The sequence below is a fragment of the Bos indicus genome, chromosome 7, assembly GCF_029378745.1.
Source record: "Bos indicus isolate NIAB-ARS_2022 breed Sahiwal x Tharparkar chromosome 7, NIAB-ARS_B.indTharparkar_mat_pri_1.0, whole genome shotgun sequence".
In the NCBI taxonomy this organism is placed as follows: domain Eukaryota; kingdom Metazoa; phylum Chordata; class Mammalia; order Artiodactyla; family Bovidae; genus Bos; species Bos indicus.
The window spans coordinates 40,343,826-40,367,203 of record NC_091766.1 but is presented as its reverse complement, the minus strand read 5'-3'; the positions used below and the strand labels follow the sequence as shown (position 1 = coordinate 40,367,203).

At 44.4% G+C, this 23,378-nt stretch overlaps 1 protein-coding gene across 2 annotated transcripts in view; it reads left to right on the top strand.

Annotated features, from left to right (window-relative positions):
• The first annotated feature begins 2,814 nt into the window (after positions 1-2,814).
• The window catches only part of ZNF496 (zinc finger protein 496), a 46,578-nt gene continuing 26,014 nt past the window's right edge, over positions 2,815-23,378 (top strand). Inside the window, exons 1-6 of one of the 2 annotated variants that reach the window (XM_019964783.2) lie at positions 2,815-3,042; positions 3,211-3,436; positions 4,817-4,933; positions 5,282-5,708; positions 6,126-6,309; positions 12,467-12,543. In XM_019964783.2, the coding sequence (XP_019820342.2) occupies positions 5,319-5,708; positions 6,126-6,309; positions 12,467-12,543 (651 nt within the window). In that variant the 5' untranslated portion in view covers positions 2,815-3,042; positions 3,211-3,436; positions 4,817-4,933; positions 5,282-5,318. The remainder of the gene's footprint in view (positions 3,043-3,210; positions 3,437-4,816; positions 4,934-5,281; positions 5,709-6,125; positions 6,310-12,466; positions 12,544-23,378) is intronic. The other variant, XM_019964781.2, reaches the window with a different exon arrangement.

Genomic DNA, 23,378 nt, shown 5'->3' with positions numbered 1-23,378 from the left:
TCTGTCATAATCCCATTTGATGTCAAAGAAAGTACCTTCCCATGGTCTCCAGTTGCCACCCCACCTCCAGCCCAAGCTGACACACCATGGCCCTCACTAACTGCCTCCCTGTGCTTCTACATGTTTAGGGCCTTTGCTGTCATGGTGGCCTCCACTTGGGACCCTGTTTTCACCCATGCTTGGGCTTGATCAACTCCCTCACCTCAGATGTCACTATCACAATGGAACCTGCCCTGACCTCTTTCTTAATACTGTGACCATCCCCAGCTCATCCCCAGTATCCATTACCTGATATTGCTCAACGTTCTTCTTCCTCTCCAGTGCGAATCAAACATAGCAGATCATGTTATTGATTTTGTCCTGCCCTTCTCACCGATCCCCTCAGCCAATCACAGACACACCCTGAGAACCTGGAATAGAACCTAGCACCATGAATGCCTAGTGAGTACTCAGTACACATTTGTCAAATAACTGAATGGCCCCACACATTCAGTAAGGTAGACAGCATTATCATTTTTTGGGTGAAGAAACTGAGCACAGAAAGGTTAAGTATAGCCAAGATCATCTGGTTAGGAATTGACAAGGCAGGTTTTAACCTGGGTGCTCTGACTCATAACCACTGTACTGAGCAAAATGCAGTAAATAAACACAAAGCTTCAAAGAGAGAGTTCACAGGGAGGTGTCAGTTCAGGGGAAGAAACCAGACAGGGCAGTGAGGACTGATCTGATGCTATGAGTTAGGGATTTCTGGGCTCTGAATGTACCTGCTTTAGAACTGCAGTGGACAGAACTATGAGCTCAGATTACCAACACTTAACAGGTAGTTCCCTCACCCAAGCGATCACAGGGCTGGAAACTCAGGCATATAGGATCTGGACTTTTAGAGCCGGCTGTACTATTTGCCAAAGCACCTTAGTCTGACCTGCCTTGGCTAATCCTTGGTTCCTCCCCTGCTCTCCTCCAAGCCATGGTACCTGGCTGGTGCTCCTGAGAAAGGGGTACACATGAGTTCTGTTGAATCCAGTTAAATCTGAAGGGGGTAGTTCCCACTGGTATCTGCAGGTTCCAGGGAGATGGCTGACCCTGCCTGCACCTGGCTGTCATTTGGGGGACCAATCACTGTTCACAAAAATGAATTTTACTCCTTTGCTTTATCTCCTGCAAAAGTCACAGAATCCAAGCATATCCCAAACGGCGGCTCCCTGTTAACTCCCTTACTCAGGAATGATTATTTGTTATTTAGAGGAAGAAACAAAAGGCTCCCAAGTCCTTGAAATGAGGAAAGCAATGCCAAGAAATCCAGTTCCAGACCCCCCTTGGTGGTCCAGTGGTTTAGATTCTGTGCTTCCAATTCAGAGGGTGCATGTTCCACCCCTGGTTGGGGAACTAAGACGCCACATGCCATGCAGCACCACCAAAAAATATATAAATAAATAAATAAAGTTTCAGGGTCCATCCACCTCTTTCACATCTGTTCAACCAGCCCACTTCCTTTCTTTAGGGGAACTGGTATTGTTCTGCTTGATCTGACCGGACATTAGTTATCTGCAGTAGTGTATCCTCTCTAGTCTGTCTGCATGCTCAGTCACGGCAAGAATACTGGAGTGGGTTGCCATTTATTTCCTCCTTCAGGGGATCTTCCAGACCCAGGAATCCAATCCGCATATGCAGTGGCTCCTGCATTGGCAGGAGGATTCTTTACCAATTCTTTACCACTGAGCCACCTGGGAAGCCCATCCTCTTCAGCAGATAGAGACATCTCTGCCTTCTTCTATGGGAAAGTTCAACTTCAGTGCTCAGCAGATGAAAAAAGAGAACTGTCGGTGTCAATCAGCTCTGCTCAGGACCCCCAGACATGCTTTCTCCCAAGCTCCAGAACTGGAAGATTAAGGATGGTCCCAGGAAGACCTGTCTTCGAGCTACATGTTCAGCATAGTGTAGTGGCAAGGAGCCCTGTCTAGAAGTCCAGAGGCCCTAATTCTTCCTGGCCTTCGCCACGACTCGACTTCAAGTCAAAGTCCATTAGCCCGTTCCCCTGACCCAGTGTGAACAGCTAGCTACACCCTACACTTAAGGGAGCAATAAGCACCCCGACCACCCACTGGGGGCCAAGACGGACCGAAGTCCCTCTGGGCCCTCCCTGGGTTGTCCTGATGCCCAGAAGGGACGTGTAACGAGTAGCTGTGAAACTCCGCAAACCCTCTGAAAGCCAGGGCTGACACCTTGGGCATCAGATAGAGGACAGAGGCGGGAGGTGAGTCTTCCTTTCCCGAGCCTTCCTTGCCTCTGCAGCGGCCGCGGGTCGAGGGTAGAGGAGGGGTTTAGGCTGGAAGGAGGTTGGGCCTGCAGGCGTGGGGGGGGGGGCGGGTGCCACACCGGGATTCTGAAATGTAACGGCCCGCGGTGCGCCGCAGCCTTCTTCCTCCGCTCCCCCTCCCAACTCCAGCATTCAGCCTCGGCTCCCGGATCGGCCCTTCTGGGAGTAAATAAGCCCCTCGTACGAGTCCCAAGGCGGAGAACAGAGAAGAGAGGAGCCCCGAGACCAACCTTCCCACAGGCGGCCGCCCACAGAAGGGCGCACCCGCGCGACCCTCCCGCTGGCCCGGTTCTCTGCCCCGCCACTTCGCCACTCGCCTCCAGGCGCGGTCCCCGTCGCGCCTTCGAGGCCCCTGCCTCCAGCCCCGCCTCGACGCGCGCCCCCGGCGCAAGCCCGCGGGGAGGCCCGGCAGAGGCGGCTTGACGGACCCACAAAGCCCCCGGCCAGGCGCCGAGGCCTGGGCGCGCGCGAAGCGGGGCGTGGCAGGGCGGGGCGCGCCGGCCGGGCCGGGCCGGGGGTGTCGAATGTCACCCCTAGCGCACACCTCGGCCGGGGGGCGGAGGAGAGAACCACTGAGATGCGGAGACCTCCCCGGTCCTAGAGCGGAGCAGGAAGTGTCCCAGGGGAGGGAGCCGGAGGGCTTCGGCCTTTCCTTTCCTCAGCGTCCGGCGGGCTCCGGAGGCGGTCAGGCCTGTACGGCCCGCCAACTGGGACTCGGCGAGGAGGTGAGTGCGGCCCGGGCGGCCCGGGCGGCCCCGGCTTCTGCGGCCAGCGCACGCGACTGCGCGCTCCTCGGTCCCCTGGCTCCCAGCCCCGCGCGCTCCGGCCTCCCTTCCCAGGGCTGAGCTCTGAATCTCTGGGCAGGGGGATGAGACGACACAAATGTTTTTCAGGCGCCTGCATTTGATCCCACTTCTTCCCTCTTAAGCGGAGCCGTGGTTTTCTGGATGAGCAGGAAACAGGATCTTGGCTAGCCAGGGACAGAGTGGCCCTCGCAGAGAACCCGCCTCAGGAAGGACACCCGGGAGACCGGGCTGGAAGGATGAGGAGCTGCCGCTGTAGACTTCCGCCGCAGGAGGGCTTTGAGGTAGACGCTGAGAAGGAGTTCCATGCTGTGAGGTGAGGAGCCGGGAGCTGGCTAGAGTGGAGGTGGGTGCGGGTGTATAGGGAGGGGAAAAGGAGAGAAATCTGGATCAAAGGAAAGCTTGCCCCTTTCCTTGGCATACGGTATGCTCATCCCCTTCCCTTTCAGCTCATCCAGCTCCGTTCCTTCTCGTAGAGCGGCTTATAAGTACGCCCCGCCCCCTGTTGGATCCTCTTGAATTAATCAACGTTAATTCATTCATCACTCATCATTTCTGAGCTTCCTACGTGCCGGTGCCAGGGTGACAGGCTGTCTGGTTAGGGATGATGGGCTAAGCCCAGAGCCAGATGCCCTAGAGTACTAAGGGTGGGTGCAGACCTGAGGAACCTCAAGGCGCTGGAGGTGTGTGATGGCCGAGTTCAGGGAAGGTGGAGTTGAGTAGGACTGAGATTGGGTGTCAGATGCATGAGCAGACACTGGGGGAAATCCGGTGGTGGGGCAAACTGTAATGTGTGCTGGCATGCTGGGGAGCCTCCTAAACCGGGTGTTGAGAGCAAGGGACCACGTCCAATGATCTCAGAGGCCTGATGGTGGGGGAGGGGACCGTATTTGCCATTCGTTTTCCCTGGGTCCCGTACTCTGGTTTAGTGGCTGCTACTCTGATGTTGCCCTGCATATGTTCACTGAGGAGATGCAGGGGCTCTTGAGCCCCTCATATGTGGAGGCTGTGCCATTAGTGCCCCACCTCTGTCCTGCCTGGGGAAGGTCTGTGAGGTGTGTGTGGTTTTCTTCATTGTGGTTTGAAGATGACAAGAGAAGAGAAGGCAAGATGGGTGGAGGCCAGGTCAAAAGTCCAGACATCTTTAAATATATACTGAAGTTTACTATTCAGACTTTAGTGAATTGGGTGGAGGCTCCTTTTAAAACCCCGATGCTTTTAAATACTTACTGTTATTTTTCTGTAGTTAACTCAGGGTGTGCCTCTTTTGACTCTCCCCATTTCTTGTTTGGGGGCTTCCCTGGTGGCTCAGCAGTAAAGAATCTGCCTGTAATTCAGGAGATGCAGGTTAGATCACTGGGTCGGAAAGATCCTCTGGAGGAGGGCATGACAACCCAGTCCAGTATTGTTGCCTGGAGAATCCCCATGGACAGAGGAGCCTGGCAGGCTACAGTCCATCGCATCACAAAGAGTCAGACACAACTGAGCAACTGACATGCACACATGCTTCTTTTGTCTGGGTGTCTTCTGGGCTGTCTGCTTTCTTCCCTGCTTCCTGGTGCATACTCCACTGAGCAAGGCTTACTCGCTCTGTGTTGGTCTAACTCTGATAGCACTCACTACCAGCAGGGTGAATTTCCTGTCCTGGATCAGCTTTGAAGGCTTTTCCTGTGCATGTCTGTCTTTGTCTTTTCAGCTCATTTTGTAAAGGTCTCAAGGGCAAGGACGGTGACTTTGGCTCTGAAGCCTCAAGATAGCGGCCTTCTCAGCTCGTCCATTTCAGGTCCCTTCCAGGAGGACCTGGCCATCGAAGGTACCACAGAGTGTTAATTACCATCTCTCTCCTGCATGCGGCCCCATTGGTCTCCTGGGATGCTTGGAACACCAGTGCCACGTTGAAATGTCACTGCTTTTCTCCTGGACTGCCTGCCTTGTTCATCCAATCCTCAGTTAGGGAAATCATATAATGATGCTTTTGGGAATGGGGTTGTTCCTTCTCTGCCTTTATGTAAGGATCATCCACACTGACAAATGTCACATATCCTGGTGCTTCTCCCAAAGGCTGATCTCTGTGGGCTTTTTCACTTTTCCCATCACCACCCCCAAAAAACTACTACAGGAGACCAGAACATTGAAGCCAGTGATTTCTGTTTGGAAATAGGGTCGTCTTCTGCTGCTGACCCCCATCAAATCCCATCATGCCCACAGCCCTGTGCCCCCGAGTCTTGGCTCCAAAGGAAAGTGAGGAGCCCAGGAAAATGAGGAGCCCACCGGGAGAGAACCCTTCCTCCCAGGGTGAGCTTCCCAATCCCGAGTCCTCCCGCCGCCTCTTCCGACGTTTCTGCTACCAGGAGGCTGCAGGCCCCCGGGAGGCCCTACACCGCCTCTGGGACCTATGCCGGGGCTGGCTGCGACCTGAAAGGCACACCAAGGAGCAAATCCTGGAGCTGCTGGTGCTGGAGCAGTTCTTGGCCATCCTGCCCCGGGAGGTCCAGGGCTGGGTGCGGGCCCAGGAACCTGAGAGTGGTGATCAGGCTGTGTCTGCTGTGGAGGCCCTGGAACGAGAGCCAGGGAGACCCTGGCAATGGGTGAGCAGAGGGGGCTGGGCTAAGCTGGCTGGGAGGATGGGAAGGGAAAGGGAGAGAGTGGGGCTGGGCAGCAGATGTGGAGAGGGTGGCCACGCGCTTTGATGCTTTGGTGGGGTCACGTATTCCCTGGCCAGGGATGAGGAATTCCATCTAGAGCCATGTGCTTTCGTTATGTCCACATTGAAGTTTGATACCCCCAAAAGGCAGAATCCATTACCTAAAGGCTCTAATTTGTGACACGGTTATGTCATCTCTCTTTATAGCCTGAACAAGGTGGGTCTGTGCTTCTAGTGGTTGTGTTAATGGTCAGCAGGCCCAGGGAGGGGGAAGTTTGCCCAGTCCCTGGCACAATTGCTGGTCCTCATCTGGCCAGGGACCTCTCCACCGAGCTCTAAAGAGCCCTCTCTGGGATTGCAGCTCAAGCACTGTGAAGACCCTGTGGTGATTGACGATGGGGACAGCCCTCCAGACCAAGAGCAAGAGCAGCTGCCAGCAGAGCCCCACAGTGACCTTGCAAAGAGCCAGGATGCCCAGCCCATAGCTCTGGCTCAGAGCCCTGGGCTTCCAAGCAGGCTCTCAGGCCAGCTCAGCGGGGACCCAGGTAGGGTGCCCATGGGAGTGGGGGAGGGGCGTTTGTTCCTGGCCCTGTGCGCTTGGAAGTAGCTCTTGACATTTTTGGTTCTCTCCTGCCCCCTGAGTGGCTCTGAACCTTTTTCAGGGTCTGGTCCTTCCCTAGAACAATTGAATGAGAATCTCATGAGAGTGTCCTCTTCGTGGTGCCAGGTCTGCCCAGAGGGACCTCTTCTGTGAGTAGGTGTTTTTTGAGGCTGCATCATCTCACTGCTTTGAGGGCGCATCTCTGAGTTTGTTTTGTTGGTTTGGAGACAGCTGGGCACCATCACTGTCCAAATAGGGCCTGCGTGGGGAGCTGAGTGTAGCCATGTCCTCTTATCTCTCTGAACATCTCTTTTCTCACTTAAGTAGCTTCTGCTCTCAAGATTTTATAATGTTGAAAGAAAATATAAAAATGCCCCCTAGGGAACAGGGTGATATGTGTGTCTCAAAATTGTACTTATCTTAATTGAAAATATTTTATTGTTAACCATTGTGTGAGCCTTCAGCAAGTTGAAATCTTTGCTGATGAAAGGTCTTGCCTCCGTGTTGGTGGCTGCTGACTCATCAAAATGGCAGTTGCTGAAGGTTGGCGTAACTGGCAGTGTCTTAAAATGAGACAGTAATTAACTTTTGCCTCATCGATTGAATCATTCCTTTCAGGAACAATTTTTCTATAGTATATAATGCTGTTTCATAGCATTTTACCCACAGAACTTCTTTCTTTTTAAAATAGAATCAGTCCTCTCACTGTCATTGCTGTATCAATTGAGTTCATGTAATATTCTAAAGCTTTTGTTGCCATTTCACCAGCAGTCTTCACAGCACCTTCACCAGGAGTAGATGTCATCTCAAGAAACTGCTTTCTCTACTCATCCATAAGAAGCAACTCTTCAAGTTTTATCATAAGATTTTCACAAGTCAGTCACATCTTCAAGCTCCACTTCTAATTCTGTTTCTTTGCTGTTTCTACCACATATGTCATCTCTTTCTCCGCTCAAGCCTTGAACCACTCAGAGTCATCCATGAGGATTGGTGTCAACTTCTTTTAAACTCCTGTTGTGTTGATGTTGATATTTTGGTATCTTCCCATGAGTGGTTTTTTTTTTCCTGGCCATGCCGATTTGTGGGATTTTTGTTCCCCGACCAGCTATTGAACCTGAGCCCTGGCAGTGAAAGTGCTGAGTCCTAACCACTGGTGGTGGTGGTTTAGTCGCTAAGTTGTGTCCAACTCTTACGAGCCCATGGACTGTAGCCTGCCAGACTCCTCTGTGCATGGGATTCTCCAAGCAAGAATACTGGGGTGGGTTGCCATTTCCTTCTCCAGGGGATCTTCCTGATCCAGGGATCAAACCTGGGTCTCCTGCATTGCAGACAGATTCTTTACCTACTGAGCTATGTGGGAAGCCCCTAACTACTAGACCACCGGGAACGTTCTCATGAATAGTCTAATGGCATCTAGAACAGTGAACCCCTTCCAGGAGATTTTCAGTTTACTTTGTCCAGATCCATCAGAAGAAGCACTGTGTATGGCAGCTATAGCTTTGTGAAATGTATTTCTTACCTTAAATAATAAGACTTGAAAGTTGAAACTACTCTTTGATCTATGAGCTTCAGAATGGATGTTGTTAGTAGGCATGAAAACAACATTAATCTTGTATATCTCCAACAGACATCTCTTGGGAGACTATTCAAAAAGCAGTACTATTTTGAAAGGAATCTTTATTTCTGAGCAGTAAGTCTCTTCAGTGGGGATTAAAATATTCAGTAAACCATGTTGTAACCAGATGTGCTGTCATCTAGGCTTTGCTCCATTTATAGAGCACAGGCGGAGTGGCTTTAGCATAATTCTTCAGGGTCCTAGGAGTTTTGGAATGGTAAATGAGCATTGGTTTCAACTTACAGTCACCAGCTGTATTAGTGCCTAACAAAAGAGTCAGCCTGTTCTTTAAAGCTTTGAAGCCAGGCATTGCCCTTTCTGTAGCTATGAAAGTCCTATGTGGCATCTTCTTCCAATATAAGGCTGCTTTATCCACACTGAAAGTCTGTTGTGCAGTGTAGGCGCCATCGTTAATGATGTTAACTTGATCTTCTGGATAACTTGTTGTTTCACCTTTCACTTTTATATTATGGAGAAGAGCTTTTTTCCTTGAATCTTGTGAACCAGCATTTGCTAGTTTCAAACGTTTTATTTATGGCTTTTTTACCTCTCTCAGCCTTTGTCGAATAAAAAGAAGTACGGCCTTGTTCTGGATTAGGTTTTGGCTTAAGGGAATGTTGAGGCTTGTTTGATCTATCCAGACCACTAAAACTTCCACTGTACCAGCAATAAGGCTATTGTACCTTCTTGTGTGTTCATTGGAGTAGCACTTTTAATTTCTTGCAATAATTTTTTGTTTGCATTCGCAACTTGGCTGTTGGATGCAAGAGGCCTAGCTTTTAGCCTGCCTCAGCTTTTTTTATTTTTAATATTTATTTATTTGGCTGATGGCATGCAGAATCTTTAATTGCTGCATGCAAACTCTTAGTTGCTATTTGTGGGATCTAGTTCCCTGGCCAGGGATTGAACCCAGGCCGCCTGCATTGGGAGTGCAGTCTTAGCCACTGGGCCGCACAAGGGAAGAGTCTCAGTCTGTTTCAGCTTTTGATATGCCTTCCTCACTGTTTTAAATCTTCTAATGTGAGAGGTATGTGGCCCTTCCTTTCATTTGAAAAGTTAGAGGCCCTTGTAGGATTGTTCATTGGCCTTATTTCAGTATTGTTGTGTCTCACAGAATAGAGGTCCAAAAAGAGGGAGAGAAATCAGGGAGCCAGCACAACACACACAACATTTATCTGTTAAATTTGCTTATGTGGGCAGAGTTTATGGCACCCCAAAACAATTACAATAGTAACCAAAGTTACTGTATAGTAATAGTAATCAAAGATCACTGATCACAGGTCACTGTGACAGATAGGATAATAATGAAAAAGTTTGAAATATTACGAGAACTCTCAAAATGTGACACAGAAACATGAGGTAAGCAAATGCTGTTGGGAAATTGGCACCAGTAGGATTGCTTTGAGGCAGAGTTGCCAAAAATCTTTACTTTTTAAAACACATAATATCTGCAAAGTGCAATAAAATGAGGTATGTCTGGCTACCCATAAAATACTGACTGGGGGGTGAGTTGCCCATGATTTTTTATTTTTTCTTGGCTGCACTGTGGCGTTCACACTCTTAGTTGTGGCATGCAAACTCCTAGGGTTTTTGTTTTTTAATTTTACTTATTTCTTTTTGTCTGTGCCAGCTCTTCGTTGCTGTGAGGGTTTTTCTCCAGTTGGGGTACATGGGCTTTTCATGCAGAGCCCAGACCCTAAGGTGTGCTTCAGTAGTTGCGGCGCATGAGCTCAGTAGTTGTAGTTCCCAGACTCTAGAGCACAGGCTCAATAGTTGTAGCGTACACACTTAGCTGCTCCAAGACTTGTGGAATCTTCCTAGACCAGGGATTGAACCTCCTGCATTGGCAGGTGGATTCTTTGCCACTGAGCCACCATGAAAGTCCAGGGAGTTTTTTTAAGATTTTTTTTTTTTTTTTGCTGCACCTTGTAGCATGTGGGATCTAGTTCCCTAATCAGGGATTGAATCTGAGCCCCTACATTGGGAGCATGGAGTCTTAAACGCTGGACCACCAGGGAAGTCCCCTGCCCATGATTTTTAGTTGTAATCACCATGGAAAAAATTGGTGCTCTCAGGTGGAAGAGAGTGACCTGTATGGTGTGAGGGTTAGCTCAGGTGGACTTATCACCTTGTACTACAGTTATAGATGGCAGAAGAAAGCATAAGGAGACCAGAAATCCATTCTTGGTGATTCACAGAAATTGTCTTTACTGTAATAAGCTTTGGAGTATAGAAAAGTTACATAGTACGTTTCTTTATGTGTGAAACTATACTAATTTTTGTACAAATCAAATAAACTCCAACCTTTCCTTGGTTAAAAGTCAAGACAGATGTGCTAGTTTTTTGGAGCTGCTGTAATACAGTCCCACAGACTGGGCAGCTGAAACAACAGAAATTTCTGTGTCCTAACATGGTCTTCATTATGTATGTCTGTGTCTTAATCTCCTCTTCTTATGAGAGCATCAGGCATATTGGAAATCCCCCTCCCATTACCTCATTTTAACTTAATTACTGCTTGAAAAATCCTATGTCCAAATATATTCCCGTTCTGAGGTATTGGGGGTTGGGTCTTTAATATGAATTCAGTGGAGATGCAATTCAGCCCACAACCACAGGCATGAGAAACAACCATTTGCCCAGATAAACAATGTTTCCCAGGTGGTACTAGTGGTAAAGAACCCACCTGCCATTGCAGGAGACCCAGGAGATGCAGGTTGAATCCCTGGGTTGGGAAGATCCCCTGGAGGAGAACCACCATGGCAACCCACTCCAATATTCTTGCCTAGAGAATCCCATGGACAGAGGAACTTGGTGGCCTATAGCCCATAAGGTTGCAAAGAGTCAGACACGACTGAAGTGACATAGCATGCATGCCCATGCCAGCAGCCTGGGTTCTACAGGTTCTACAGGTGGCTATGAGAGGGTCTTAAGGAACTGTGTCAGCCTACTCACTTCCTGGTAGAGTTCTGAGATAAGCCAGCTGCTGCGTGTCAAAAGGGTCAGTGCTGCCATTTCCCTGAGCAATAATAAATGGACAAAGAAAGCATGATGAGAGTTAGCTATTAGCAATACCTTAAACGTTCAGGTGATTGATCACTGGGAAGAATTTCCAGTAAAAACCATATAGTTACTAGTCTTGAAGATTTTCCCCAAAATATAGTTTTTATTTAGAGGCTGAAAGCTTTTCAAAGTAATCCTCAAAGTATTGATATGCTCATTTATCATGCTGAAAGGTAGGGTAGGGCTGTGTTTTATCCCTCAGAAGGTGGTAGATATGAGAGCAAAATTAAAACATCCCTTCTTCAAGGGACTTCCTGGGTGGTCCAGTGACTGATACTCACTCTATGCTCACGATGCAGGTGGCTCAAGTTTGATTCCTGGTCAGGGAGCTAGATCCCACATGCTGCAACTAAGAGTTTGCATGCTACAACTAAAGATCCAGCATGCCACAATGAAGATAAAAGATCCAGAGTGCCACAGCTAAGACCTGGCACAGCCAAATAAATTAAAAAAATAATTATTAAAAAAAAATCCCTTCCCCAAATCCATACCCACCAACCCTGAGCTTCTGGCAGCAGAGTGATGAGGCTGCATCCCATAGGGAACTGCTCCCCAAATGTCACTGCTGGCTGAGCTGGCTCCTGTCTTGGGCTCTTGTTCCAAGTAGTCACACCTGCCCCTGTTTGCAGAAAGCTTTGCATCCCAGGTGTGAAAGGTGAGGAGCATTGGCTTCTATTTGGCACTGATTTTGCATTATGAACTGGGGTTAATCTGAATTTTCTCTAAACTGAGAGATGATAGTACATCCTTCCAAGTTAATTCTATGAAAGGAGCACTTTTTGAAACACAGCTCATTTGACATGACTGCACTGCATATACATGAGTCAGGTATATGGCTCACTTCTTGCAGAAGTGCAGGCAGGAGCTTGTCAGGGGAGAGAAATCACATGAGAATATAGCAGAGGCTCTTGATAGCCCAGGATAAGGGAGAGTGAGATGATCCCAATGCTACACTCTACATGTTTTGTGTACATTTTTGTGTGATTAGTGGTTAGGGTATTGTGCCAAGTACTCTTCCAGGAGCATCTAATAGAGATAAGAAAGATAGGCTTCCTTAAGGAGCTTTGCAATTTATAAACTTATAAATGTATAAATTTACATGACACTAGAGTCCCACAAAATCTTTGTTGCCAACAGCTCTTACTGACCTTTTACTCCGTGGAGTTTTAACCTTTATTTCCCTCATATTATGGATGATAGAGCTGAGGTCCCTGGACCTGCAGGGAGTCACATAGCTGGTTGGTGGCAGAGCCAACTGGAACCCAAGCATTTCGTTTTAAAGCCCACATTGACATGTCTTAAAGCAAAGCAATAGAAACCCTTATGATTTGCAAATGCTTTTTACGTACATCATCTGGTAATCCTTTTTCTACAGGTAAGAAAAGAGACTCAGATTTTTATGGGATTCTTTTCTGATCTCTTTCAGTCCTGCAAGACACTTCCATTCTTCAGGAAGCGAGTTTGAGGGATGCACAGCAGGTGACTACCTTCCAGCTACCCCCGGTGAGTGATTTCTGGGGCAGTCACTCATGAGCCTTAGTGCTTGGCACATGTGTTTCAGTATCTATCAGGTACTGTGATGATTGTTGAACATACACGACCCAAAGGAGATGAAACTCATATTTCTTATTAAAAATTGATATATCTTTGATTAGTGTGACACACAGGGAGATATTGTAAATTTAATATCTAATGAGCCTTGATATGCATCTTGTGGGAAAAAAGATGTATATTTTGATATTCAGTGTTGTTTTATCACTCTGTTGAAGATAGTTGCTGCCTAATGAACTAGAAATCACCATCATGAAAATCTTTTTTTTTTTTTGGTTTTAAAATATTTATGGTAGTATAGGCATAACAAAATATACTATCTTAACCATTTTTCACATAGTGTTTTTAAGTGTTCAGTAATATTAAACATATTGATATTGTTGTGGAGCCAACCTCTAGTGTTTTTTCATCTGGTGGTGGTGGTGGTTTAGTCTCTAAGTCATGTCTGACTCTTGTGATCCCGTGGACTATAGCCTGCCAGGCTCCTCTGTCCATGGGATTCTCCAGGCAAGAATACTGGAGTGGGTTGCCATTTCCTTCTCCATCTGCCCAAGTTGAAATTCCTCACAAATTAAGTAACTCCCTCCATTCCTCATACCTCCCAGCCCCTTGAAGCCACCATTCTACTTCTATGATTTGACTACTCCAGATATCTCCTATAAGTGGAATCATACAGCATTTTTCTTTTCATGACTGGCTTATTTCATTAAGCATAATGACCTCAAGGTTCATCCTTGAAGTAACATGTGCAGAATCTCCTTCCTTTTTAAGGCTGAATAGTATTCCCTGTTATGTATATAATGCATTTTGTCTGTCTGTTCATTCATTGATGGACACTTAGGTTGCTTCGGCCTTTTGGCTATTGTTAGTAATGCTGTTCTGAGATCATGGTGCACATGAAATTTATATATTTTTAATTTTTTTACATAACTAAAATCACATATAGTTCAATTTACATGAAGTTGAATCTCTTATACTCATAAGAGATCCCTTACACTTTTATACTAAGTATAAGATTGCTTATACTTTTATACTAAGTAATATTTGTTATTGTTCAGTCACTAAGTGATGTCTGACTTTTTCTGACGCCATGGACTGTAGCATGCCAGGCTTTCCTGCCTTCACCATTTCCTGGAGTTTGCTCAAACTCTTGTCCATTGAGTCAATGATGCCATCCAACCATTTCATCCTCTTGTCACTCCCCTTCTCCTCCTGCCCTCAGTCTTTCCCAGCATCAGGGTCTTTTCCATTGTGTCCGCTCTTCGCATCAGGTGACCAGAGTTTTGGAGCCTCAGCTTCAGCATCAGTCCTTCCAATGAATATTCAGAACTTATTTCCTTTAGGATTGACTGGTTTGATCTCCTTGCAGTCTAAGAGACTCTCAAGAGTCTTCTCTCACACCACAGTTTGAAAGCATCGGTTCTTCAGCACTCAGCTTTCTTTATGGTCCAACTCACATCCATCCATACATGACTGCTGGAGAAGCCATAACTTTGACTATACAGAACTTTGTTGCCAAAGTGATGTCTCTGCTATTTAATATGCTGTCTGTGTTTGTCATAGCTTTCCTTTCAAGGATCAAGTGTCTTTTCATTTCATGGCTGCAGTCACCATCCACAGTGATTTTGGAGCCCAGGAAAATAAAGTCTGTCATTGTTTCCATTGTTTCCGTATTTGCCATGAAGTGATGGGATTGGATGCCATGATCTTAGTTTTTTGAATGTTGAGTTTTAAGCCAACTTTTTCACTCTCCTCTTAGAGCCTCTTTAGTTCCTTTGTGCTTTCTGCCATTAGGGTGGTATCATCTGCATATCTGGGTTATTGATATTTCTCTCATATTTCACATGTTAGTAAGGTAGTCCTCAAAATCCTTAAAGCTAAGCTTCAACAGTACGTGAACCAAGAATTTCCAGATGTACAAGCTGGATTTAGAAAAGGCAGAGGAACTAGTGACGAAATTGCCAGCATCCATTGGATCATAGAACAAGCAAGGGAATTCCAGAAAAATGTCTATTTCTGTTTCATTGACTACGCTACAGCCTTTGACTGTGTGGATCATAACAAACTGTGTAAAGTTCTTAAATGGCAACATCTTGTGAAAATATACAGTGTCACAACTAGCGAGTTGACATGGATACATAAAGGATACAGGTCATTTGCTTCATTGGAGAATCCTTCATTTTGCCTTTTATAACCAAACCCACTTCTCTTTTACACCATGCTCTCATCTTTCTCTGACAACTATTAACTTGTTTTACATCTCTGTAATGCTTACTCCTTAGAAGAAAAGTTATGACCAACCTAGATAGCATATTGAAAAGCAGAGACATTACTTTGCCAGCAAAGGTCCGTTTAGTCAAGGCTATAGTTTTTCCAGTGGTCATGTATGGATGCGAGAGTTGGACTGTGAAGAGAGCTGAGCGCCGAAGAATTGATGATTTTGAACTGTGGTGTTGGAGAAGACTCTTGAGAGTCCCTTGGACTGCAAGGAGATCCAACCAGTCCATTCTAAAGGAGATCAGCCCTGGGTGTTCTTTGGAAGGAATGATGCTAAAGCTGAAACTCCAGTACTTTGGCCACCTCATGCAAAGAGTTGACTCATTGGAAAAGACTCTGATGCTGGGAGGGATTGGGGGCAGGAGGAAAAGGGGACGACAGAGGATGAGATGGCTGGATGGCATCACCGACTCGCTGGACATGAGTTTGAGTGAACTCTGGGAGATGGTGATGGACAGGGAGGCCTGGCGTGCTGCGATTCATGGGGCCGCAAAGAGTCGAACGTGACCGAGTGACTGGACTGAACTGAACTGAACTGAATGTTGCCGTTTCAAGAAAATTATATGAATGGATTCATACAGTATGTAACATTTGGGAATTTACAGCATAATTCTGTGGAGCTTCAGCCAGGGTTTTGCATGTATCAGTAGTCTGTTCCTTTTTTAGTACTGAGTAGAATGTCTTGGTACGGCTATACTACAGTTTGTTTAACCAGTCACCCATTGAAGGACATTTTGGTTGTTTCTAGTTGGGGCTGTCTTGCTGATCCTGTTCACAGTGCCAATTGTCTCTCTTTTCACACTGTCCACACTGTTCGCTGAACCCAGGGTAGGCAAGGCACAAGCTAAGAGGCTGGAAGAAGACTTGAGGAGCCATAGGAACTGCAGACATGTTTATTCTTTCCTGGCTGGCATGGCAGCCATAATACAGCCTCTCTCCTGGCTGTTGTGGGAGCCATAGCAGCAGCCACAATGTAATCATAATGTAGCCATAACAGAGCCATAATATAATCTCATATACCATAATCATGATATTCCTCCAGCATGGCCCCAATGTAGCAGCAGCCAGAGTTTTTCATGGTGAAGCTCATACAGGGATACCCCACAAAGTAGCCAAGGGAGTACCTCATGAGTGCATGTGCAGTGCTATAAAAATGATTTCAACTGTTAATAGTCATTATTTACAAAATGTGGGGTGAGAGAGCCTGAACACAGCCATCTTGGCTAATTTGCTCTCTCCCCACAGAGGCCATTTTGCATAAAGCTGCTGTAAACATTTGTGTACAGGTTTTGTGTGAATGTCAGTCTTTGTTTCTTTGGGATAAATGCTCAGGCATGCAGTTGTTAGGTTTAATGGGAAGTGTATATTTAGTTTTGTAGGGAAACTTTTATTTTCCAGAGTAACTTCCTTTTCAAGAGTAACGGTTCCATTTTGCATTCCTGTGAGCTATGTATGAATAACGACATTGTCTACATCCTCTCACTGTTCATTATTGTCACTTTTTTTTTAGCCATTCTGATAAGTGATATTGTGGTTTAAATTTGCATTTCCCTCAAGGCTAATAAAGTTGGGTATCTTTTCCTATGCTTCTCCACTATCTGAATATCCTCTTATGTGAAATGTTTCTTTATGACTTTTGCCCATGGTTCTAATTGGACCATTTACTTTTTTACTATTGTTTTAAGAACTCAATATATATTTGTCCTTTGTTGGATATGTGTTTTGCAGATTTTTCCTCTTACTCTGAAACTTGTCTTTCCATCCCTTTAACAGAGTTTTTAACAGAGCAAAAGTGTTAAATCTGGATTAAGTCCAGGTTGTTAGTTTTTCCTTTTAAGTATCAGACTTTTGGTATAAAGTCTAAGAACTCTTGGCTTAGTATTAGATCCCAAAGATTTTCTCCTATTTTTTCCTAAAAGTGAGATAGTTTCACATTTTACATTTGAGTCCTTTTTACCTTTAATCCATGATCTGTGATCCATTTACATTTAAGTCCATGACCTCTAATTTTGTATAAATGTGAGATTGAGGTCAAGGTTCATATTTTTTACCAGTGGATGTCCAGTTGCTCCAATACCATTTGTTGAAAAGGCTGTCTCTCCCCCACTGAATTGCTTTTGTCCCTTTGTCAAAAATCTGTTGAGCATATTTGTGTGAGTCTTTTCCTAGGTTCTCTATTCTGTTCCATTGATTTATTTGTCTCTTTCTCTGCTAGTACTGTACAAGTTTGATTACTGTAGCTATATGCTAAGTCTTAAAGTTGGGTAGATTGATTCTTTTATTTTATTCTTTCTTTTTCAAAATTATTTCAGCTATTTTAATCCCTTTGATTTTAGCTATTTTAATTCTTTTCTCTGTAAATTTTAGAATAATCTTGTCCATGACTACAAAGGATCTTACTGATATTTTGATAGGGATTTTGTTAAACCAACCTATATTTCAGTTTGGGGAACATGGGCATTTTTATCATCTGAGTCTTCCAATCTGTGAATGCAATATTGTTCTTCATTTACTTTTTTAAACATTTATTTCATCACTGTTATATAAATTCTTAGATTATACATTTTCTATGTGTTTTGTTAGATTTAGACCTAGGTACTTCACTTTATCAGCAGTTGTAAATTATAATATATTTAAAATTGTGGTGACAACACATTTATTTATAGGATAAGAAACATACTTGATTCTTGTAAGTTTATTTTGTATTCTGAGACCATGCTAGAATCATTGGTGAGTTTAAGAAGGGTTTTGGTGGGGTTTTGGTTTTTGTTTTTAATTTTAAGCAGTTCTGGATTTTCTGTACAATTATGTCATCTGCAAATTAGGGCAGTTTTATTTCTTTCTTTTCAGTTTTTATTCTTTTATTTCCTTCTCTCGCCCTATTCCACTGGATAGAACTTCCAGCATACTGTTGAATAGCAGAGGCGGGAACAAATCTCCATCCTTGCCCTATTCCCCATCTTGAGGGGAAAGCATTTAGTCTTTCACAGTTAAACATGTTAGCTGTAAAATTTAAATAAATTCTCTTTATCAAGTTGTTCAAGTTTCTTAATTCCTGTTTTTCTGGAGTTTTTATTATGTGTGATTGTTGAATTTGTCAAAACCTTTCCTTTATCAGTTGATATGATTATTTGAATTTTCTTTAGACTGTTAATATTGTGGATTGTATTGATTGACTTTTGAATTTGAACCAGCTTTTCATCCCTGGAATAAATGCTTTCTTGTCATTCATGACTTCTTGATGTGAAATTCTCTTTATATATTGCTGAATTTTATTTGCTATTATGTCATTAAGGATTTTTTATTCTTTATTCATGAGAGATGTCTGTCAGTGGTTTTTGTTTGTTTTCTTTACTGTCTTTGCCTAAATTGGCCAGGGTAATACTAGCTTCTGAAGATTAACTGTAAAGTGTTCCCTCTTCTTGTTTTCTAAAAGAGATGGTGTAGAATTAGTGTTCATTCTTTGAATGTTTGGTAGGATTCTTTAGGGAAACTACATGAACTATAAAGATTTGAGGGTGGAGTGGGGTGTGTGTGGTATTTTAATTATAGATTCAACTTCCTTAATGGTATAGGACTGGTCATGCTATCTATTTCACAATGGATGAGTTGTGGTAATCTGTGTTTTTCTTTTCCTTTTTAAAAAATATTTATCCATTTATTTGGCTGCATCAGATTTTAGCTCCAGCATGCAGGATCTACATTGCAATGCAAAAGCTTTAGTTATGGCACATGTGCTCTAGTGTTTGTGGGCTCAGTTGGCCCCAAGGCATGTGAAATTTTAGTTCCCTGACCAGGGATCAAACCTGTGTCTCCTTCATTGGAAGACAATATTCTTAACAGGTAAACCACCAGCTGCTGCTACTGCTGCTGCTAAGTCGCTTCAGTTATGTCCGACTCTGTGCAACCATAGACAGAAGCCCACCAGGCTTCCCCATCCCTGGGATTCTCCAGGCAAGAACACTGGAGTGGGTTGCCATTTCCTTCTCCAATGCATGAAAGTGAAAAGTGAAAGGGAAGTCACTTAGTCGTGTCTGACTCTTAGCGACCCCATGGACTGCAGCCAACCAGGCTCCACCGTCCATGGGATTTTCCAGGCAAGAGTACTGGAGTGGGGTGCCATTGCCTTCTCTGGTAAACCACCAGGGAAGTCCCCAAATGTAAGCTTTTCTTATGTAAGCATTTTCATGCTATCCTGCTTTAACAACATCCCACAAATTGTAGTACAGTGTGTTTTTGTTTTATTATCAATCACTTTAGTGTATTTTTAAATTCTCTTGAGCCTTATTCTTCACCATACTTTAGAAGTGTGGTGTTCAATTTCCAAAGATTTGAAAATTTTCCTTTTATGTTTCTATTATTGATTTCTAGTTCAATTTCATTGTTTTCAGAGAACATACTGTATGATTTCAAATTTGTTGGGAGTTTCTCCTCTTCTTCCAGGATTTTGATGATCCAGTATAGGGTTGTCTAGTTTATATTCTGTGAGCATTTAAATTAAAAAAATTTTGCAGTTGTTGAGTGAAGTAGTGTATAAATGTTGCTTAGATCTTATTTTTGATGGTGCTGTTGAGTTCTATATTCACGCTTCTTTTCTTTTTTAAAAAAGTTGCTTTTTTTTTTTTTGACTTTACTGGATCTTTGTTGCTCAGTTTGATTCAGTAGCTTGGTTCTGTCTGACTCTTTGCAACCCCATGGACTATAGAGTATGGTCCATTACCAACTCTGAGAGCTTGCTCAAACTCATGTCCATCAAGTCGGTGATGCCATCCAACCATCTCATCCTCTGTCGTCCCCTTCTCCTCCTGCCTTCTATCTTTCCCAGCATAAGGGTCTTTTCAAATGAGTCAGTTCTTCCCATCAGGTGGCCAAAGTATTGGAGCTTCAGCTTCAGCATCAGTCATTCCATTGAATATTCAGTGTTGAATTTCTTTAGGATTGACTGCTTTGATCTCCTTATAGAACGAGGAACTCTCAAGAGTCTTCTCCAACACCACAGTTCAAAAGCATCAATTCTTTGGCATTCAGCTTCTTTACAGTCCAACTCTCACATCCATACATGACTACTGGAAAAACCATAGCATTCACTAGGTGGACCTTTGTCGGCAAATTAATACCTCTGCTTTTTAATATGCTATCTAAGTTGAACATAGTTTTCTTCCAAGGAGCAAGTGTCTTTTAATTTCATGGCCACAGTCACCATCTGCAGTGATTTTGGAGCCCAAGAAAATAAAGTCTCTCACTATTTCCATTGTTTCCCCATCTATTTGCCATGAAATGATGGGACTGGATGCCATGATCTTAGTTTTCTGAACGTTGAGCTTTAAACCAACTTTATCACTCTCCTCTTTCACTTTCATCTAGAGGTTCTTTATTTCTTCTTCACTTTCTGCCATAAGGGTGGTGTCATCTGCATATCTGTGGTTATTGATTTCTCCCAGCAATCTTGATTCCAGCTTGTGCTTCATCCAGCCTGGCATTTCACATGATGTACTCTTCAGAGAAGTTAAATAAGCAGGGTGACATTATACAGCATTGACTTACTCCTTTCCCAATTTGGAACCAGTCTGTTGTTCTATGTCCAGTTCTAACTGTTGTTTCTTGACCTGCAAACAGATTTCTCAGGAGGCAGGTAAGGTGGTCTGGTATTTCCACAGTTTCTTGTGATCCACACAGTCAAAGGCTTTGGCCTAATCAATAAAGCAGAAGTAGATGTTTTTCTGCAACTGTCTTGCTTTTTCTATGATCCAGAGAATGTTGGCAATTTGGTCTCTGGTTCCTCTACCTTTTCTAAATCCAGCTTGAACATCTGGAAGTTCATGGTTCTTGTATCGTTGAAGCTTGGCTTGGAGAATTTTGAGCATTACTTTGCTAGTGTGTGAGATGACTGCAGTTTTGAGGTACCTTTAGCATTGCCTTTCTTTGGGATTGGAATGAAATTTTTCAAGTCCAATGGTCACTGCTGAGTTTTTCAAATTTCTGCCATATGGAGTGCAGCACTTTCACAGCGTCATCTTTTAGGGTTTGAAATAGCTCAACTGAAATTCCATCACCTCCATTAGCTTTGTTTGTAGAGAAGGCCTGCTTGATTTTGCATTCCAGGATGTCTGGGTCTAGGTGAGTGATCACAGCATCATGTTTATCTGGGTCATTAAGATCTTTTTTGTATAGTTTTGTGTATTCTTGCCACCTCTTCATAATATCTTCTGCTTTTGTTATGTCCATACCATTTCTGTCCTTTATAGAGCCCATCTTTGCATGAAGTGTTACCTTGGTATCTCTAATTTTCTTGAAGAGATCTCTAGTCTATCCCATTCTATGTTTTCCTCTATTTCTTTGCATTTATCACTGAGGAAGGCTTTCTTACCTCTCTTTGCTATTCTTTGGAACTCTGCATTCAGATGGATATATCTTTCCTTTTCTCCTTTGCCTTTAGCTTCTCTTTTTTTCTCAGCTGTTTGTAAGGCCTTTGCAGACAGCCATTTTGCTTTTTTGCATTTCTTTTTCTTGGGGATGGTCTTGATCCCTGTCTTCTGTACAATGTCACAAACCTCCGTCCATAGTTCATCAGGCAGTCTGTCTGTCAGATCTAATCCCTTGAATCTATTTCTCACTTCCACTGTATAATCGTAAGAGATTTGATTTAGGTCATACCTGAATGGTCTAGTGGTTTTCCCTACTTTATTCAATTTAAGTCTGAATTTGTCAATAAGGAGTTCATGATCTGAGCTCCCGGTCTTGTTTTTGCTGACTGTATAGAGCTTCTCAATCTTTGGCTGCAAAGAATATAATCAGTCTGATTTTGGTATTGACCATCTGGTGATTTCCATATGTAGAGTCTTCTCTATTAGTCTTTGCCCTGCTTCATTCCGTATTCCAAGGCCAAATTTGCCTGTTATTCCAAATGTTTCTTGACTTCCTACTTTTGCATTCCAGTCCCCTATAATGAAAAGGACATCTTTTTTTGGTGTTAGTTCAGAAGTTCTTGTAAGTCTTCATAGAACCATTCAACTTCAGCTTTTTCAGCGTTACTGGTTGGGGCATAGGCTTGGATTACAGTGATATTGAATGGCTTGCCTTGGAAATGAACAGAGATCATTCTGTTGTTTTTGAGATTGCATCCAAGTACTGCATTTCAGACTCCTTTGTTGACCATGATGACTATTCCATCTCTTCTACGGGATTCTTGCCCACAGTAATAGATATAATGGTCATCTGAGTTAAATTCACCCATCCAGTCCATTTTATTATTATTATTTTTTTTTTTGCATCCAGTCCATTTTAGTTTGCTGATTCCTAAAATGTCGACGTTCAGTCTTGCCATCTCCTGTTTGACCACCTCCAATTTGCCTTGATTCATGGACCTGACATTCCAGGTTCCTATGCAATATTGCTCTTTACAGCATCGAACTTTGCTTCTGTCACCTGTCACATCCACAGCTGGGTGTGCTTTTTGCTTTGGCTCCATCTCTTCATTCTTTCTGGAGTTACTTCTTCTACTGATCTCCTGTAGCATATTGGGCACCTACTGGCCTGGAGAGTTCATCTTTCAGTGTCCTATCTTTTTGCCTTTTCATGCTGTTCATGGGGTTCTCAAGGCAAGAATACTGAAGTGGTTTGCCATTCCCTTCTTCAGTGGACCACATTTTGTCAGAACTCTCCACCATGACCCATCCGTCTTGGGTGGCCCTACACAGCATGGCTCATAGTTTCATTGAGTTAGACAAGGCTGTGGTCCATGTGATCAGACTGGTTAGTTTCCTGTGATTGTGGTTTTCAGTCTGTCTGCTCTCTGATGGAGAAGGATAAGAGGCTTATGGAAGCTTCCTGATGGGAGAGACTGACTGAGGGGGAACCTGGGTCTTGTTCTGATGGGTGGGGCCATGTTCAGTAAATCTTTAATCCAATTTTCTGTTGATGGGTGAAGCTGTGTTCCCTCCCTGCTATTTACCTGGGGCTAAACTATGGTGGAGGTAGTGAAGATAATGAGGACCTCCTTCAAAATATCCCATGCCAAGCACTGCAAGCACTGCTACACTAACTGCCCCAAACCCCGCAACAGGCCACTACCAACCCACACCTCCGCTGGAGACTCCTGGTGCACAGAAGGTTCTGTTTGTGCCCTGCAAGAGTCTATTTCCCAGTCCTGTATAAGTTCTGGCAGTTCTATGGTAGGGTTAATGGCAACCTCCTCCAAGAGGACTTACGCCATACCCAAGTCTGCTGCACCCAGAGCCCCTGTCCCTGTGGCAGTCCGCTGCTGACCCATACCTCCACAGTCAGTCAGCTCAGTCATGTCCGACTCTGCAACCCCATGAACCTCAGCACGCCAGGCCTCCCTGTCCATCACCAACTCCCAGAGTCTACCCAAACCCGTGTCCATCAAGTCGGTGATGCCATCCAACCAGAGAGACAGCTCTTTGCATCAGGTGGCCAAAGTATTGGAGTTTTAGCTTCAACATCAGTCCTTCCAATGAACACCCAGGACTGATTTCCTTTAGGATGGACTG